The following is a 19750-nucleotide window of genomic DNA, read 5'->3' on the forward strand; positions in this document are numbered from 1 at the left end:
GTTTTTGTTTCAACCGATCCAGTGTCGACATTTTAACCAATCAGGGTCTTCCTAAATAAGTAGCACCTGGCTGCAATCAACTGATTACACTTGCAAAAGGTGTCCGCTTGTTGGGTTGGAATGAAAACCTGCACCCGCTGCGGCCCTTTGAGGACCGGTTTGAGACCCCTGTTCTAAAGCGAGAATCAATGCATCCGGGACAATATTTTCAAAATAAAAACAACAGATAAGAAATGCATTTACTTTTTGGGGGTTTTCGTAACTTGGCTTTTTAAAAAGCTTTCGTTGCCTGGAAATTTCGCACCTAGAGGCATTCAGAAGTAGAGGTTAATCCAATTGTATGTTTATTCCTTAGGTTTTTCCAATTCAGCTTTCAATAAAAAAGGCATCTGTAGTCACATCCCATTTAATTCTTGCAAGAGAGAATACATCCGGCAGCTCGCCCCACCCAAGATTATTCTAAAGAGCGGCATTATGTCCTGCCTATTTAAGGCTTCAAATCAAAACAATTACAAGGTTATCGATTCCATTTGCGTAAGCAAGAAACAAAACAATTCCATTTGCGTAAGCAAGAAACAAAACAATTCCATAATCAAGCAACCCAAGCGTCAACCTAGCGTCACAAATTAAAACAATATGCTTGATAGCCATCCGCTGACCCAACAACAATTTAAGCGTCCTTCACCGATCTTCATTGTGAACTCGCATCTGGGGAAAAGGTCGACGCGTATCTTCCAGTAATCAGTCCTCGGAGCAAGAACTCAGTGGATTGTTTTATGTCCTTTGCTTCTGTCCTGGAGAGCGACCTTGGCGTAGGCGTTTGTCTTCGTTGGAAGCGATCAACACATATAACTATATTGTTTAATATAGTTACACATTTAGGATGAGCATTACTATTCCTAATAAGCAAATATATTGATTAATATAGTAAGCATGTATATTATAAGGCTTTATATTCATTGCAAACACATTTATAATAATAATTACCCCAACATTCCCCCCTATATTATAAATTTGCACATGATCCCCTTAATAAAACTTCCTTTCAGCTTTATTCCATTAATTCCAAATGAACATATAGTAACATCCCAGAATAAACCCAACATTCCCCCTTTTTTTATTATATGTTCGTTATTTATTTTATGGCAAATCCAAGAAGAGAGGGATATCTCCGTTGGCTGTTTTAATTTTACCCGCTTAGGCCCTACTCGTTCGGCAGGTCTGAAAGCAGAAAACAAAATCATTTTCGCCATATTTTTCATCCTCGGAACTACCATGCTCTTGAAATTCACTGCTGCTGTCACCACGTTTCATTAGTAGGGGATACAATTCATGCAATTTAGAATTTGTAGGGGCAACCGCAGTGGTCATAAGTCGGCTCATCAAAGATCTTAAGCAGGGAATAATACAACACCCACATAATGTCAAAATCGTAGCAAAAAGGGCTACGGAAAATGCAACAGATTTGGCCAAATCCTTATACCTCCCAAAGACTTATGCCACCAGCTTTCAAGGGCGGATTCTCTGACTCCAGAATGCTCCTTCATATTGCGGTTGAGGGTCTGCAGGCCACTAATGGCCTGGGTGAGGGACCCACCGGGTGACGTGTTGTTCGGTATGAAGGTGCAACATTGATCTCCAAACATTGCACACACGCCCCCTTGCTCCGCAAGCAGCATATCAACTGCTATGCGATCCTGGAACGCCATAAGACTGGTGGCTGCCAATTGTTCCTTTATCGCCACAAATCCCTGTTCAGTATAATTTCCAAGTTTTTGGACATTGTAATGCAGGTAGTTTATCCAATCAACATTTTTGTTTGGAGTAATTAAAAGAAAAATATACTCCCAACCTGCTGCGATCTGATTAGCCAACTTATACTCATCTGGTAGGCCCCGTGGATGCCGATCGCATCAATGTATGTCGGATCGCCCTCTCTCCATGCCGATCGACGCCATCGCGAGGGGCCCGCCATCATACCGGATTTCTGTGCAGCCAATTGTATCTCCTCTACTGTAGATGGAAAAACAGACACTGGTAACAGCAGTGAGACCAAGGCACAAAGTCCTGCTGTCATTTTGGCAGGAGTCGTATAATTTGTTTTGACCCCACCACCACCATAGGTCAGAACGTGGTACCAGGGTGTAGTCGGTTTTAGGACGTGGGCACACCACGTCTCATTTATCGCCTCCAGCTTCAGACCATGCCCTGTAAGGTTTTAAGCAGGTAAAATGATTTAAAAGCGACATGTGTTGAAAAGTTCTTGTAACTGGGTAGACATTATTCCATTTCTCACAATTGGGGCTTACATTTTCATTTGTCATTATCTCCATTACACAATCAGGAGTAATTTGCGCGGGTACTACTCGTAAGAGAGGGCGGGGCCCCATACATGTTATGCAGGTTTGATTTATAGTAATAGCTGCATTTTCCATCAACAATAACCAATTTTTCTTACCGCCTCCCGTTTTGGGAACTCCCCGTTGCAGAAATGAATTCTCTGGTCATTTCAGATTTTAATTTTACTAGGGCGAATCCGGGTGTTTCCATCTCTGACGATTTTCTCCACCTGCCCATGGACTTAGGAAAAACGTCAGACAAGGATCCACAAGTTAATTTGTCAGTCTGAATAATGATTTGTAATGCCCCCACCGTATGGTTTAATTTTATCGAAGGCCTGATGGTTTTTTTCGCACGGGTGTGTCATCCAAGCTTGCCAATCTAGACCAGTTTCTGCAACAAGGTTTCCCCAATCTGTTTTAGGACTGTTATGTACCACACATATTCTATAAAATCCATGTGTATCCTTTGCAATGGATATGTAGCTTTTGTAGCTTGACATAAGGGGGAATCGCCCGTGTTTTGGCCATATATCTGCATATAGATTGAATATATATAACCTCCCCCTTTTTTGAGGCATGAAATTTACCCTGACTCAAAATGGTAGCCCTCCTAGATGAGTCTTTTGTTTTTGTTTAGTCCCCCAGGTTCCCAAAATTTCGCATTGCAGATATCAAAAAATTTTATTTGGCAAAATTCTTTTCTTTTTGTTTCTGTCCTACTCTGCCACCACCGTCCTTGAAAGGCTTATCAGCGATTTCAGAAATATTCCACCTTGAAATTAGAATATTGATATATCTTGGTGGCCAGCCAATTAAAACACAAAAGACAGACACTCATCCACGCTCGCACTCATAATCAAGGAATTTGCTTTGAGTGCTCCCCCAATCATCCATAATTTTGGTTTGTTGGAGTAGAACTGGAGTACCCAGAGAAAACCTACGAATTCTTGAGGACACCAGGAATACTCCACACTCCGGAAGGTCTGGATCCACTCCGCATTAGTAGATCCTCGAACCGCAAAATTGATGCCTGAAGAAACTAGATAATTAATGTATTAGATCCACATGCCACATATCTATTCGCCAATAATGCAATAACGGAAAAGTTGTGACACATTGAAACACACACACACCCCCTTTTAGTATTTTAAACCGTTTGTAAAAAACTTTATCTCATTGTTCTGCATTAAGTTACCCCCCTTTCAATGTTATCGAATTTTGCCCATTCTAGTCAACCCATCTACTTAAAGCATTTCTCCAAGGTTGATATTTTATAATTTGGAGATGTTATTTTTAAAACATAGACATTATTTCATCACTTGTTTCACACCATGAAAGGCCCCACCTGAATCTAGATTTTATTTTATTTTATTTTTTATTTTTTATTTTTTTTTTTGTAGATATTCCCCTATATCTAAGCTTGTTATTGCCAATCGTTATCACCGTAACATTCAGGTGTATTAACCCCATAATTGCAATGCAGTAAGTTTTGGCTAAATTCTTAATTTGTATGCCCCTAAAGCAATAGACAGTAATAACGCCCCAATAGTCATCAATATGCCCTATACCAAAGCATACGCCCCCTTCAGGTCAAACAAGGAAAGTCTTTTGTGCACCTAAAGACGCTCCATGTTTCTTCTAGGGAAACTATGCCTATCCTTAACCAATTATCTTATCTACCCCAGCCAGGTTCAATTTACCTAATAATTTGGACGAATGCCACGAAATTTCTCATGCCATTTCTGCATTGTTAAATTCATGTCTGATCTCTTTAACAACCAAATAACTCTTAGTACCTAAAAAAATAATTTGTAAATCACCCCATACTATGTTTACTTAAGATAAGAGCCATTTCTTATAGCTCCCTGTTACCACAAGAAAAATCTACAATAATTAAATTAGAGAAATCCACTTTTTACTAGGCATTTCCTAATTACAATTTTCAATGCTTAATAAAGGACCCACAAATTGTAACCAATATGCCATAATATTGTAAAAAAAACAAAAACAAAATTCCATTCATTTTTCTTTAACCAGCCAATCACCTATATTGAAGTATTTTGAACAAACCAACCATTCAAAACTGTAATAATATCGTTTTATCCTCCAAAACTAGCTCTCTTCAATCAAGAGCCCTTTGAACTTCACAAAACAAAAAAATAAAATAATAATAATAGTATTTATTCCCAATTCCAAAGCTTTTACCAAATCAATCTTTGCCAAACAGATTTTCTATCACCTCGAAAACTATTTCTTATTAAATCCCAAAAATAAATGCGAAGATAATTGCGGAACCATGCATCCCTTGCAGACCATGATTGTTCTTATTCTGAAATGTTTAAACGGAAGCGCGCCCTTAGCCGCTGACTGTGACCTTCACGCTCGCTGCAGAAGCAGCTTTTTTATCTTTGTTTACAAATTCCAAAACGCTTTTCTTTTTGTCCTCCTGTGCACACAATTATAACGCTTTTTAGAGAAGACTAAATTAATTACACTAAATTAATTACTCTCCCGATATCCAACTATATCACCATAGTTTGCTGCAAGCACAACTATATCATGGCAAAACCCATTTCTGCCCTCAAGTTTGCTTCAGCGCCCTCAAGGCCAATAATTGTAATATTCTCCACGGAAGGGGTCCCCCTTAAATTTTAGTCGCTTGTGCGGTCCGCGCGCATACTATACTATATTATAATGTCCAACACCATCAAATCAGCCGCACCGAAAACAGAGCGCTTCCCCCGCAATCAACGCATTATTTGGCAAGTTTAGAATATGACAAAAACGCAGTTTTGGCAAGCCCGCTAAACATTTAATTTGCCGTTTTGTATTTCTGTTAACCAAAATATTCCCGCTGACAGGATAAAACCAAGATAATCCGCAATAAGCCATTTCATTCCATTAAATTGACAGTACATTTAGGTACTATTAACAAAGTATGCCTAGGACTTGGAAATAACCATTTTAATTGCCATTTTACAACTTTCAGCATCACACAAAAAAAATTCCAATTGAATTCATTCACAAAGAATGTGATCTCTGGTTTAAAATTAGCTCAACATCCTCATGTTCAAAATCCTCATTCAAATCATTTTGAGCAGGCCTGCCTTGTTTTTAGAGACTTTTTGTCCAGGCAATCACGCACATAGTATTTTTGAAAACCCGATTTACTTGTTTTTTTTCCAACTTCTTGGCTTACATTCCTATCCTCCCCCGTCAGCCGAGTAGCCCGCGCTATCTTTTATTTTTTATTTCACACAACGGACCCGTTTTATCACTCCTTTTTTCTGTGGAACAAGCCGCCTCGCTTGTATCTCCCTTCACATATTATATAGATTACTTCTATGCTTAGTGCCTATTTTATCCTGCAGGTTTTAATATTTCATGCATATTTAAGCTGGCCAGCAAACCCATATTTGTTTATCCATAAATTTAGGTGTTTAACCCTTGTAGCGCTTTGATTTTCAACAAATTTCAATCTCTACACGGCAGACGCTGTTTTGGATCGTCGTCACTAGCCGCTTTTTATTCGAGTTGCCCATCTTTGGATGGAGCTCGCGAGCACTCAGTTATCAGTTAGCAAATTTCTTTTCCGCGGAAGGACATACGTAACACACGCAACACGTAACACACGCAACACAAATGTATACCCTAGCTTGATATACTGTCAGAGTTATATTTGTACCTTTCCGGACCACAGTACAGGACACCCCGAACTGCCCCAAGTTTTATAGACTCATGCTCTGTCTCGTTACCTGGCATCGACTAGTATACCCAGGGTTTGTAACGCAGTCCCCTGGACGCGTGTCGCAGTCCCCTGGACGCGAGTCGCAGTCCCCTGGACGCGAGTCACATTTAAAAAAATGGACTTACCAGATATGACACCAGATGTCTCTTTCAGAGTGTTAGTCGTCAACCGTCGAGAACCCAAGTCGCCTCGTCGAGTAATCCAGCCCGGAAAGGGTATTTAAGCGCCGTGCACGGTCTTTCCAGATATCGAACGGAAGCGACCTGGATTCTGCTCCGGTATCTTGACCACAGGCTCGAAGGACCAAATGTTAGGTTCATCCAATTGTATGTTTATTCCTTAGGTTTTTCCAATTCAGCTTTCAATAAAAAAGGCATCTGTAGTCACATCCCATTTAATTCTTGCAAGAGAGAATACATCCGGCAGCTCGCCCCACCCAAGATTATTCTAAAGAGCGGCATTATGTCCTGCCTATTTAAGGCTTCAAATCAAAACAATTACAAGGTTATCGATTCCATTTGCGTAAGCAAGAAACAAAACAATTCCATTTGCGTAAGCAAGAAACAAAACAATTCCATAATCAAGCAACCCAAGCGTCAACCTAGCGTCACAAATTAAAACAATATGCTTGATAGCCATCCGCTGACCCAACAACAATTTAAGCGTCCTTCACCGATCTTCATTGTGAACTCGCATCTGGGGAAAAGGTCGACGCGTATCTTCCAGTAATCAGTCCTCGGAGCAAGAACTCAGTGGATTGTTTTATGTCCTTTGCTTCTGTCCTGGAGAGCGACCTTGGCGTAGGCGTTTGTCTTCGTTGGAAGCGATCAACACATATAACTATATTGTTTAATATAGTTACACATTTAGGATGAGCATTACTATTCCTAATAAGCAAATATATTGATTAATATAGTAAGCATGTATATTATAAGGCTTTATATTCATTGCAAACACATTTATAATAATAATTACCCCAACATGTTTCAAAACTCTTTTGCATCTTAATGTATTCACATTGTATGCCGTGCACAGTGATGAAATGGTTGGATGCTTTTAATTGTCATTATGACATTTTACAGTCAATAAGAATTTGCTTTATGTTTTAAGCGTGCCTCTGGTGATAAGTTAAAAAAAGGCTTTTCAAGAAAAAAAATTATCCTAACAAGTCTATGTTTCTCTCATGGGATTAAAGTTTCTTCAGAAAAGTTCACCGGAATTTCTGTCCGAGACGTTATACACAAAGCCAAATATCTGCCCATTTTTGGTCTACAGGAGACGCAGACATGTTGCATCGTCATTGGAAAGCAAAGGCTAACAGTTGGCAGGATGGGTTGTATAAAATCAGGAGCAATTGTGGCAAAATGAAAAGTGCAAAGATGTCTCAATAGTTGGCAAAAAACAAGGACAAGCACTTACAATAAAACTGATTTAGCATGTCCCTCAATAGCAACTGGTGGGGGTGAGGGAAGCCTTGTCAATGATTTGACTTCAGAGCTTTTCCTATGATTTACTCAAGGAAACATGTTTTTTTCCAGCTGGGCACGCTTTGAGGCGTGAACATTTATTTGATTGTATGATTAGACAGACAATTATCTGTGTCTTCTGACTTTTTCGGGTTTCTTTTCTTTTGATGTCATTTACAGCATGCGGTCACGGTTATTACAAGATGTCCTCTCAGGACCTACACTGCTCTCGGTGCCCAACACACAGTTTTATTGACCGTGAGGGCTCCTGGCAGTGCAACTGTGAAGACGGCTACTACCGAGCTTTCTCTGATCCTCCTTCTGTAGCCTGCACAAGTAAGTCTGCCCTGCTGCTGTTAAGCGTATTCGACAGAGTGCACTATGAACGGTAATTGCACAATGAGTAAAACAACATCCTTTGGCACTCTATGTGACAGCTGTATTAACTTGCACACTTAGAAATATTTCTCCAGTGTCTTGGAGGGTAGAAATTTTTAGGGCGGTCCGGTGGAAAATGGTTAGCGCGTTGGCCTCAGAGTTCTGGGGTTGAGGGTTCGATTCCAGGTCTGTCTGTGTGGAGTTTGCATGGGTTTTCTCCAGTTACTCTGATTTCCTCCCACATAACAAAAACATGCATGGTAGTCTGGTTGAACACTCTAAATTGTTCCTTCGTATGAGTGCGAGTATGAATATTTGTCTGTCTCCTTGCACCCTGCGATTGGCTGGCTGGTGCCCGTACAGTCATACCTTGAGATAAGAGCTTAACGCGTTCCGGGACCGAGCCCGTATGTCGATTTACTCATATCTCTAATAAATGTTTTCCATAGAAATGAACTAAATACAAATTAATTTGTTCCCACCCTCTGAAAAAAACACTAAGAAACAGGATACAGTCATACCTCGTCATACGACCACTCGTCATACAATATTCTCGTCGTACGACGGAAATTTCGATCGAATAATTCGCCCGTGATGCGGTCAAAATTTCGTGATGCGACCAAGCCAGGTGGCCATGGCACTGTCTTTTTTGCATCTCTTTCATGTATAACAATATCTACGAGCACCGAATGAGTTATTCAGACCAGGAAACGCACAACACGCATGCGGGGGAAAAAGAGGGCTTTCTGGGTAATGAAGTATACTCATGCACACAACGCCGACAGGCAATGGCACTCTTTCTCAGAATAAAACTTTACCCACAATCAATAGGTGGGTAAGCTCAGCTGCTGCATTTCCTGTTATTATTATCTAATACGAGGAGTATTATATTTCTTCTCGTTCGCTGCTCATAAGAACATCAGGGGCACTAGCTCGCAACTCCCCGCAATAGCATCCCCGGTAGCAACTCTATCATAGGTGCCGTTCAAAGCGGTTGCGACCACAGATGCTACAAGCTAAAAGGGAGCCGCGAGCCAGCGCCCCCGATGCTCCCATGAGCAGCGGAGCGATCGCTGATAAAAGACTGCTTCTCGTTGGCAAGTGGTCGTGCGTTATCCGATTGTGAGGACATTTGTGTGCATCATTTTCGGAATATTTTGAAGGGAATAATACAACAGCAAACAGCCCATCGATAGCGAACGTGAGGGTGGAGTGTTTGTTCCGTTTACGAGTGCGTTGTCGTGGGAAAAAAGTCGAAGTCGAAGTCAAAACAATTGAGAGTCTTCTGGATCTACTGTGTGAACGACCGTATGAGAGGTCGATGGTCCTCAAAACATTCTCAATTGAAACGCTTTCACCTTTTTGCATATGGAGACAATAAAACCAATATAAAAGAGTTCCCTATAGTCTATGGCAGCGGTCGGGAACCTTTTTGAAGGAGGGAGCCATAAACAATTCACATTTTCAAATGTTATTCCCTGAGAGCCATACTCAAAATTTAAAAGTAAAAATACACCAAAATGTGTGCTATTTGAAGTAATGTCATCACTTTTAAAGTACAAATGTTCTCTGAGATTTTTTGACAACATTGTCCCGCTGTTGCTAATCAATGATAATCAATGGGAGTATGCGTGCAGAAGAACAAATGTTTAAAGCCACACTAGAGGTAGTTTTGGCGCCACAATGATCACTTAACGCCACTATTGATGCATTCAGGACTGAGCTGTCTCAACAGCAGTTTCCATATTTTACCTCACAGTTTAGTGGAGAGCCATATGCACCTATCAAAAGAGCCACATATGGCTCCCGAACCATAGGTTCCATACCCCTGGTCTATGGCATTGCTCGCTGAGCAATAATCTTTCCAATCAATATTGGAGTGGTTGCCGTTTCATTTTATTACACCAGAAAGCTGTTCTCACCTGTCTCCTCAAACTTTTCAACTGAGAGAACCTTCTTAGTGTGCAAAGGTGGCTCCACATCCCCCTCTCGGTGTGCCAGTGCTTCTTCTTTATACTGCAGGTTGAGCACCCAGGCTCCTGGCACCACCGTTGGTCCAGTCCGTTTCCTGTTGAGAAGCACAGTCTCCTTCTGCTAACCCCAATTCAATGCATTTCCCTAAAGATTTTCTTTTTATGTAGTCAGCCAGATTAGCCTTATCATCTAGTTCCAATCGTGCAGTGAATAATGGCGTTTTGTATGGTCTACTAAATAGGATTTCTATATGTTGTTAACCTGTTGAACTCGTTATGTAGGCAGCGATTTCATAATGAGATATGGAACCTTCTGTCCATCCAGCCAACTATTTTGTTAACACAATTTGGGTGCCATTATCACTATAAATCAATGGTTCTTTGGAATTTCAAATCGTGCACTGATATGCCGAGCACAGGTTAAGCATGCTCTGGCACCAACTTAACCCTATAAGTTGTGTAGTGGCACCGTACCAAGGCCACCATCCCCCCTGTCGAGACATATGACTTCCCATGACTCAAGCCAGCTTTGTTAAAAGCAGCTCACCCAAGTAAGCTGATGTACCAATTTGTTTTTTGTTTTTTCCTCAGTGTTCCTAAATTTCACCTTTCGCAGAGCAGATTATTTGTTTCTCCTCGTTAAGTTCAACATGTGGAGTACTGCTGCTGCATTTTCGTCAAAATTTCATTTGGCAAAATTCTTTTTCTTTCTTTTAGTTTTTGTTTTTGTCCTAATCTGCCGCCACCATCCCCGAAAGGCTTCTTGGCGATTTCAGAAATCAAATTTCCAAATTCTTTTCCACTTTGATATTTGATTGATAGATTATATCTTGGTGGCCAGCCAATTGCTGTTGATTCTTCAACTCCAGACTACTGAGGGACTGTGGATAAGATTGGAAGAGTGATTCTGCATATTTTCAACCTCTGCCTCAGTCTACAGAAGTTCCCCACCTTGTGGAAGACTTCCTGTGTTGGTTCCAGTTTTATCCAACTCTACAATGTCTTTTTCTTGTGTCTGTATCCGTTTTTGCTATTGCAACCAAGATGGCAGCGATCAAGTGGCAGCCGGTAGCAGTAGATCCGTCCGCTCTTGCTCATTTTGTGTTTTTGCTGCTTTTCTATCTTTTTTAATTGCACTTTAATATTCCTTAATGCTTTCCCATATTCTTTCCTTTTTACTTTGTGCTTTTTCCTTTGTTGTCTTGCGACCTTTGCGACTCGACCCAGACCCGTCGCCTGGCTTGGCTTCTTTGTGCTAGTCCTAGACGTCCTTGGAGCCGTTCAGCCGTGCCTCCGCTGTCATGCATGATCAGGTGATAGGACAGCTTTGGAGGATCTAGGCAAGTCTCAGTCTGCAGAAGGTCCCCACCTTGTGGACTTCCTGTGTGTGGCTCCAGTTTTTTACCTAGGTCTGCAATGTCTTCTGTGTCTGTCTTGCTACTGTAACCAAGGAAATTTCTCGAATACGGGATGAAATAAAGTTCTAATTTAATTTAAACTAATCCCATTTTCTGCTTATCCGAAGTCGGGTCGCGGGGGCAGCAGCTTCAGCTCTTCCGGGAGTATCCCAAGGTGTTCACGGGCCAGCCGCCAGCCTCCTCCCGGTGGGACGTGCCAGGAACACCTCCCAACGGAGGCGTCCAGGGGGCAGCCTGATCAGATGCCAGAGCCAACTCATCTGGCTCCTCTCGATCAGGAGCAGCTGCTTTACTCCTAGCCCCTCCTGGATGACCGAGCTTCTCACCTTATCTCTAAGGAAGAGTCTGGACATCCTGCGGAGGAAACTCATTTCAGCCGCTTGTATCCGGGATCTCGTTTTTTTGGTCACGACCCACAGCTCGTGACCACAGATGAGGGTGGGAACGTAGGTCAACTGGCAAATAGAGAGCCTCGCCTTTTGGCTCAACTCCTTCTTCACCACGACGGACGGTGCAGAGTCCGCATCACGAACAGATGCCGCCCTGATCCGCCTGTCGATCTCCCGCTCCATTCTTCCTTCACTCGTGAACAAGACCCCAAGATACTTAAACTCCTCCACCTGGGGAAGGACCTGATCCCTGACCCGGAGAGGACATGCCACCTTTTTCCGACTGAGAACCATGGTCTCAGATTTGGAGGTGCTGATTCTCATCCTGACCGCTTCACACTCGGTTGCGAATCATTCCAGCAAGAGCTGGAGATCACGGCCTGATGAAGCCAACAGAACCACATCCTCTGCAAAAAGCAGGGATCAAAAACTGAGGCCACCAAACCGGACGGACCCCCTCAACGCCACGGCTGCGCCTAGGTATTCTGTCCATAAAAGTGTTGAACAGTGTTAGGTTCATTAATAGTTATACTTTAATAAAAGGAAGACATCGGAGCATATCCAGCTTTATCTTGCAAGTGAGAATCAATCCTGACTCGTCCTCGTCACAGATCATTCTGAAGAAACGAATCCTTTCCTGCCCATTTAGTTGCATTAGAGTCAAAACAATTAAGGTTATCTTATTCAAAACGATTGCACAAGTGGTAACCCGAGCAAACAATTAAGGTCGGAAATATAAAACAACTGTATAAGAATTAAAACAAGCAAGCATCCATTCAGCAAAACAATTGCATATCAGGTAAAACGAGCAACACTATTTCAAAACAATTGGTGAGTATTTTTGGAGGTTAATTCGATATCGCCATCTGCTCCGGAATTCAAGTCAAAAACATTTTAAGAGTCCTTCCCAGATCTTCATTGCGAACTTGCAACTGGGTGAGGAGTCGAGGTTTAATCCAAGTCAAACAATCAACAGTCCTCGGATGCATGCGAGAGGCCAAGGCAAAACAATTAAACGTCCTCGGAGCCAGCTGAAGTGGGGATCGACCTTCGAGTTTGTTTCGGTAACAATTATAGTAAGCGTTTGTCAAGCTTATAATGATTAATATTTCACATTACATATAATGATTAATATTCCACACATACATATAATGATTAATATTTCTTCATTGTACGCACACATAATAGTACCCAAAATAACTCCAACAAACAGAATCGGTGACATAGGGCAGCCCTGGCGGAGTCCAACCCTCACTGGAAACAGATCCGACTTACTGCCGGTTACGCGGACCAGACTCTGACACCATAAAGGGACCGGAGTACCCCCCACAAGACTCCCCAGGGGACACGGTCGAATGCCTTCTCCAAGTCCACAAAGCACATGAAGGTTGGGCGAACTCCCATGAGCCCCCAAGGACCCTGGAGAGTGTGTAGAGCTGATCCACTCGGTAGGACTCCTTTTTCAGCCTGACGGCATCCCTTACCGCTGGTGTCCAGTGGGTTCTGGGGTTGCCGCCACGACAGGCACCGACCACCTTGCGGCCGTAGCTCTAGTCTGCCGCTTCAGCAATAGAAGCGTGGAACATGGTCCACTCGGACTCAATGTCCCCCACCTCTTCCCGGACATGAGAGAAGCTCTGTCGGATGTGGAAATTGAAACTCCTTCTGACTGAGGACTCCGCCAGGTGCTCCCAGCAGACCCTTATGAAACGTTTGGGTCTCCCAGGCCACACTGGCATCTGCCGCTCACCATCGGAGCCAACTCACCACCAGGGGGCGATCGGTTGACAGCTCTGCCCCTCTCTTTACCCGAGTGTCCAAGACATGCGGCTGCAGGTCCGATGCTACGACCACAAAGTCGATCATAGAACTGCGGTCTAAGGTGTCTTGGTGCGAAGTGCACATATGTACACCCTGATGCTTGAACAAGGTGTTCATTATTGTCAATCCACAACGAGCGCAGAAATCCAACAATAGAACACTTGGGTTTCGATTAGGGGGCAGTTCTTCCCAATCAGTCCCCTCCAGGTCTCACTGTCATTGCCCACGTGACCATTATTGAAGTCCCCCAGCAGAATGAGGGAGTCCCCCGAAGGGGCCCTCTCCAGCACCCCTTTCAAGGACTCCAAAAAGGGTGCATACTCTGAACTGCCGTTTGGTGCATACGCACAAACAACAATCAGGTCCCGTCCCCCCACCCGAAGACGGAGGGATGCTACCCTCTCGTCCACCAGGGTAAACCCCAACATACAGGCACCGAGCCGGGGGGCAACAAGTATGGCCACCCCCGTTTGACGCCTCTCACTGCGGGCAACTCCAGAGTGGAAGAGTGTCCAATCCCCCTCGATAGGACTGGTACCCGAAACCAAGCTGTGCGTAGAGGTGACGCTATGTTGCACCGGAATTTCTCAACCTCACGCACTAACTCAGTTCTCCTTCCCAACCAGAGAGGTGACATTCCACGTCCAAAGAGCCAATTTCTGCAGCCGGGGATCAGACCGCCAAGAATCCCTCCTTTGGCTGCCGCCCAACTGTCGACGCACCCGGCCTCTTTGGCCCCTCTCACAGGTGGTGAGCCCTTGTGCGGGGGAACCCACACCATCTCTTCGGGCTGTGCCCAGCCGGGCCCCATTGGTGTAGGCCCAACCACCAGGCGCTCGCCATCGCTCCCCTCTGCCCCAGTGACCCGCGTCCGGGCGAGGGAATACCTCCTTCAATGGTTTTTACTCATCATAAGAGGTCTTCTGAGCCATTCTTTGTCTAGACCTCACTTCAAACCAGTTTGCCATGGGTGGCCCTACCAGGGGCACAAGGCCCCAGACAACATAGTTCCAAGGATAACTGGGACATACAAACCCCAGCACCACTATAAGGTAATGACTCGTCGGTGGGGGCACCCATTGTTTTTCCCTTAATTCTGCACTGACTAACGCAAAACAAAACACAGAAAAAATGCAATGCTCCGCCTAGTGCTCGTAGATATCTTTGTAGGAGGGAGATGCGGCGAGAAAGAGCGCTGAAATAATAAGCGTCTCGGCCACCTGGCTTGTTGTGTGCTTGTATCTCAAAATTTGGCTCTTATTTTAAGGCAAATATTAGCCCGGAATTTTACTCGTATCTCAAATTCCTCGTATGTTGGGGCACTCGTATGTCAAGGTATTACTGTAGTTAGCTGTGATAGGATCCAGCACAGCCCCTTTCTCCCCTGTCCTTTTGTAGCTTTTATGAAAAATTGCAGATTTTCATTCTTATTCAGCAAACTGCAGATGATTTATCATTAAACTTAAATGAGACAATAGCTATGATGTTTAGTAACGTGAAACTTCTGTTTTCCTTTGTGTCAACGATCGACAGGACCTCCTTCTGCGCCTCAGAATCTAGTATACAACATAAACCAAACTGCACTGAGCCTGGAGTGGAGCCCGCCTGTTGACGACGGAGGCCGTAGCGATGTCACTTACAGGGTTCGGTGTCGGCTCTGTCGCTGGGAACCTGAAGAATGTAAACCATGTGGAGCAAGTGTCAGATACTTCCCTTCACAGTCACAATTACTGGATCCATTTGTAAATATTGTTGCCCTCCTGGCCCACATGAACTATACTTTTGAGGTGGAGGCAATCAACGGCGTATCTAATCTTAGCCGGACGCAAAGGCTGTTTGCTACAGTTAACATTGCCACTGGACGGGCAGGTAAGGACTAAAATCTAAGAATAAAAAAAAAAAGTATAAAAGCCAGATATAAAAACAAGAGTTTCCCAGTTAAAAACTGATTGGATTGGATTGGATAACTTTATTCATCCAGTATTCGGGAAATTTCATGGTGACAGTAGCAAGAAAAGGCATAGTTATAAGTTAGACAGTACAGTCGCAAAGGCCGCAGAACAACAAAGCAAAAGCAAAAGCACAAAGTACAAAGCAAATCAAAGTCAATGGGATCATTAAGAATCACCAAATCAAATCATTAAGACAGAAAAGCAGAAAAAACACAAAACGAGCAAGAGTGGACGGAGCTAGCGCCACCGGCTGCCACTTGAACGGCGCCATCTTGGTTTCGGTAGCAAAAACGGATAGACTCAAAAAGACGTTGTAAAGTTGGACAAAAACTGGAACCACACACAGGAAGTCTTCCACAAGATGGGGAACTTCTGCAGACTGTGACCGAGGTAGAGAATATGCAGAGTCACTCTTCCAAGCTTATCCGCACAGTTCCTCAGTAGTCTGGAGCGGTAAATGGTTCCAAAAAAGAAGTAGCCGAGAGAAGTCAGGCTAACAGAACAAGGAAAGTTGTAAAAACATTAAAGTAAAAAGTATGAAGTACAAAGTAAAGTAAAAATGAATGTATTAAGAAATATTAAAATGTAATTAAAAAAAGTTAGAAGGGCTGTAAAACACGCAAAACATAAGAGTGTACAGAGTTACTGCCACTGGCTCCCGAGTGAACGGTGCGATCTTGGGCTTAATTAATTACTGCAATTTATTTGCTGAGGCTAGTGTTAGCGTGACTGGACATTTGGTCGACGGACACTTCGTCCCCGGACGTTTGGTCGAACGGACAGTTCGTTGCCAGGTTGTTACTGTTGAAAGCAGCTCTCAAAATTATAATCATGAGAGAGAGTTTAATATCTAAATATCTCATATCAAAATATCAACAGTAAACTCTGTCATAATTTGACAGCGAGCGAACCCGGCGACCAAACGTCCGTTCTACCAAACGTCCGTTCTACCAAACGTCCGTTCGACCAAACATCCGGTCGACCAAACGTCCGGTCGACCAAACGTCCGGGGACCAAATGTCCGGGGATTAAACGTCTTTCGACGAAACGTCCGGTCACGCAGTTTGGTAGCTCTGACTAGTTCACACTATCATTAGCCAATCAATCATCAAAAGGCTTTATTGTCGTCATACACAGCTGCGTATAACGAAATTGGTGGTGCTACTCCACAAAGTGTGTTTTCCCAGTAAAACATAAATAAGTAATATAAAAATATAAAAAGTCATGTCCTGGCAAGGTAAATTCTAAAATATTGCACAATCTAAAATATTGCACATCGTTATTGCACACCCCTAAGTTATTGCACAGAAAGGATTGTGTGTCGTGCTAATGCAGGTTCAGAGTCCTGATGGCTGTGGGAAAAAAAACTGTCCCTAAGTCTATTTGTCTGTGCTTTGTGAGACCTGTAGCGTCTGCCAGAGGGCAGCAGCTGGAACAGGTTGTGACTAGGGTGGTATGGGTCCTCAACAGCGAGGGTTGGCAATGTCATCCAGTGAGGGCAGAGAGCAGCCGATGATCTTCTGGGCAGTGTTGATCACACTCTGCATGGCCTTTCTGTCTGCTGCCGTGCTTCCAGCGTACCACACTGTAATGCAGTATGCCAGGATGCTCTCCACAGTGGCTCTATAGAAGGTTACCAGAAGCTTAGTGTGCAAGTTGCTCCTCCTGAGTACCCTCAGGAAATGGAGTCGTTTCTGGGCCTTCTTCACTACTGCCGTGGTGTATGTAGACCAGGAGAGCTTGTCCGTCACGTGGACCCCCAGGAATTTGCAGGACTGGATCTTGTTTACGCATACTCCATTTATGAGGAGTGGGGCCAGATCTGTGCTGCGTTTGTGTTAGTCCAGGAATATTTCTTTAGTTTTCGTGGTGTTTAGTGTGAGATTCTTCACCAAACACCACAAAGACAGTTTGTTGACCTCATCTCTGTAGGCAGACTCATCCCCCCTGAGATGAGTCCGACAACAGTGGTGTCATCGGCAAATTTGATGATGGAGTGAGAGTGGTAGGTCGGTGTACAGTCGTATGTTTACAGGGAGTACAGAAGAGGACTCAGTACACAGCTTTGAGGGGAGCCATTGCTCAGTGTAATGGAAGACAAGAGGTGGGGACCAAGTCTAACAGTTTGTGGACGGTTGGTTAAGAAGCTTTTAATCCAGCAGCAGATAGAAGAGGATAGTCCAAGGTGGGAGAGTTTGTCAGCCAGAATGTCCAGTGTTATAGTGTTGAAGGCTGAGCTATAGTCAATGAAAAGCATCCTCACATAGTTCCCATGGTGCTCCAGGTGGCTCAATGCTGTGTGTAGAGCTACGGTGATGGCGTCCTCAGTGGACCTGTTTGCTCTTTAAGCAAACTGGTGAGGGTCAACTGAGGGAGGGATTGTATCCCTGATGTGGCGGGCGACCAACTTTTCAAAGTACTTCATGATCACAGGCGTAAGTGCAACAGGCCTGTAATCATTCAGGCTGTCAATGGTTGGCTTTTTAGGGACAGGGATAATGGTGGCAGATTTCAGGGAGGATGGGATGATGGATTGTTGCAGGGAACAATTGAAAATCTATGTTAAAACCCCAGTCAGCTAGTCAGCACAGGCTTTGAGCACCTTCCCAGGTACTCCGTCAGGGCCAGCAGCTTTCCTGGTGTTCACAGTCCGCAGTACCTTTCTCATTTCATGCTTCTGAAGCTTCAGTGTACTGCAGGGTGGTGGATGTTGAGACTGAATCCGATTTGTCAGTCTCAAAGCGGGCAAAGAAACCGTTCAGTTCCTCTGCTAGTGAGGCATCTGCGTTAACAGACACATTATTGTCATTGTAATTGGTAATGTGTCGTATTCCCTGTCTTTGGGTTATTTTCTCTGAAGTGCTCCTCAATTTTCCTTATTTATGCTGCCTTGGCCTTTTTAATTCCTCTCTTCAGGTCTGCTCTGGCAGCGCTGTATTGTAATTTGTCCCCTCACCTGAAGGCGGTGTTACGGCATTTGATGAGTGACCGTGTCTCACTGGTCAGCCAGGGTTTCTGGTTTGGAAAAACGCGGATACGTTTATTAACAGTGACAGTGTCCGTACAGTTTTTGATGTAGGAAAGTACAGTGTCCGTGTAGTCCTGGAGGTTGTGGTGTTCAAAAAGTTCCCAAATGGTGCGGGAAAAACAGTCCTGCAGCTGAGAAAGGGTGTCCTCAGGCCATAATTTTATTATCTTTATTTGTGGCCTTGTTAGCCTCCGGATTGGGGTGAATGAGGGGTTGAGGGACACTTCACATACTGGATAAACTTAGGCAGAACAGTCTTTAAACATTCTGTGTTGAAGTCACCGGCGACAACAAGGACTCCATCGGGGTGGTCAAGCTGCTGTTTGTTTACAGTCGCTAGCAGGAGGCTAAGTGCCGTGCTAACGTTAGCATCCGTTGGTGGGATGTAAACAGCCATTACAATGACAATCGTTAGCTCCCTAGGTGGATAGAAGGGCCTGCACCGAACTGCCAAGAGCTCTAAATCAGGGGAACAGTGAGTATTAATGATCCTACTGTTGCAGCACCAGTCGTGTTTATACACGCAAAGGACAAAATATAATTATCATCAGTCTGTGTTTCAGATATTTTTTTAGGCCAGCAGAGAAGGCCTTGCAGGCCCTGACAGTCCACCACATACATACATACATTTGCATATATCATACAAAATTGTTATGCTTCTATAATTTTTAAATGTTTAGGTGGTAGTATTAATGATCTTTGAACGGGTTATGCTAATTCCATGTAAAATATGCCACTACAGTGGTACCTCGAGATACGAGCTTAATCCGTTCCGGGACTGAGCTCGTATGACAAGTTACTCGTAACTCGAGGTAAAGTTTCCCATTGAAATGAATGGGAAACAATTTAATTCGTTCCAACTCTCTGAAAAAAACACCAGAAACAGGATATTGGATTGAAAAAAAATGTTTTATTTCTTATAATTCGCCATATATTGACAAAGTAATAAATAACGAGTGGTTTAATAGAAATAAAGTGTTTAATCTAACTAAAATTGGCCGGATTTCGCCGAGGGGAGAGGGGCTTCGTTTTTTTTTTTTCCTCCACAACGCACTCGTAAACAGAACAAACACTCCACCCTCACGTTCGCTATCGATGGGCTGTTTGCTGTCGTACTATTCCCTTCAAAATATTCCGAAAATGATGCACACAAATGTCCTCACAATCGGAGAACGCACGACCACTTGCCAACGAGCAGCAAGCAGTCTTATCAGCGATCGCCCCGCTGCTCATCT

At 43.6% G+C, this 19750-nt stretch overlaps 1 protein-coding gene across 10 annotated transcripts in view; it reads left to right on the plus strand.

Annotated features, from left to right (window-relative positions):
* Positions 1–19750, plus strand: part of epha7 (eph receptor A7) — a 129903-nt gene that overhangs the window by 31484 nt on the left and 78669 nt on the right. For 9 of the 10 annotated variants that reach the window (XM_077587749.1, XM_077587754.1, XM_077587751.1 and 6 more), the window contains 2 exons: positions 7737–7892; positions 15069–15404. In XM_077587749.1, the coding sequence (XP_077443875.1) occupies positions 7737–7892; positions 15069–15404 (492 nt within the window). The remainder of the gene's footprint in view (positions 1–7736; positions 7893–15068; positions 15405–19750) is intronic. The other variant, XM_077587752.1, reaches the window with a different exon arrangement.

This window comes from Stigmatopora argus, chromosome 19 (genome assembly GCF_051989625.1).
Source record: "Stigmatopora argus isolate UIUO_Sarg chromosome 19, RoL_Sarg_1.0, whole genome shotgun sequence".
NCBI lineage: Eukaryota > Metazoa > Chordata > Actinopteri > Syngnathiformes > Syngnathidae > Stigmatopora > Stigmatopora argus.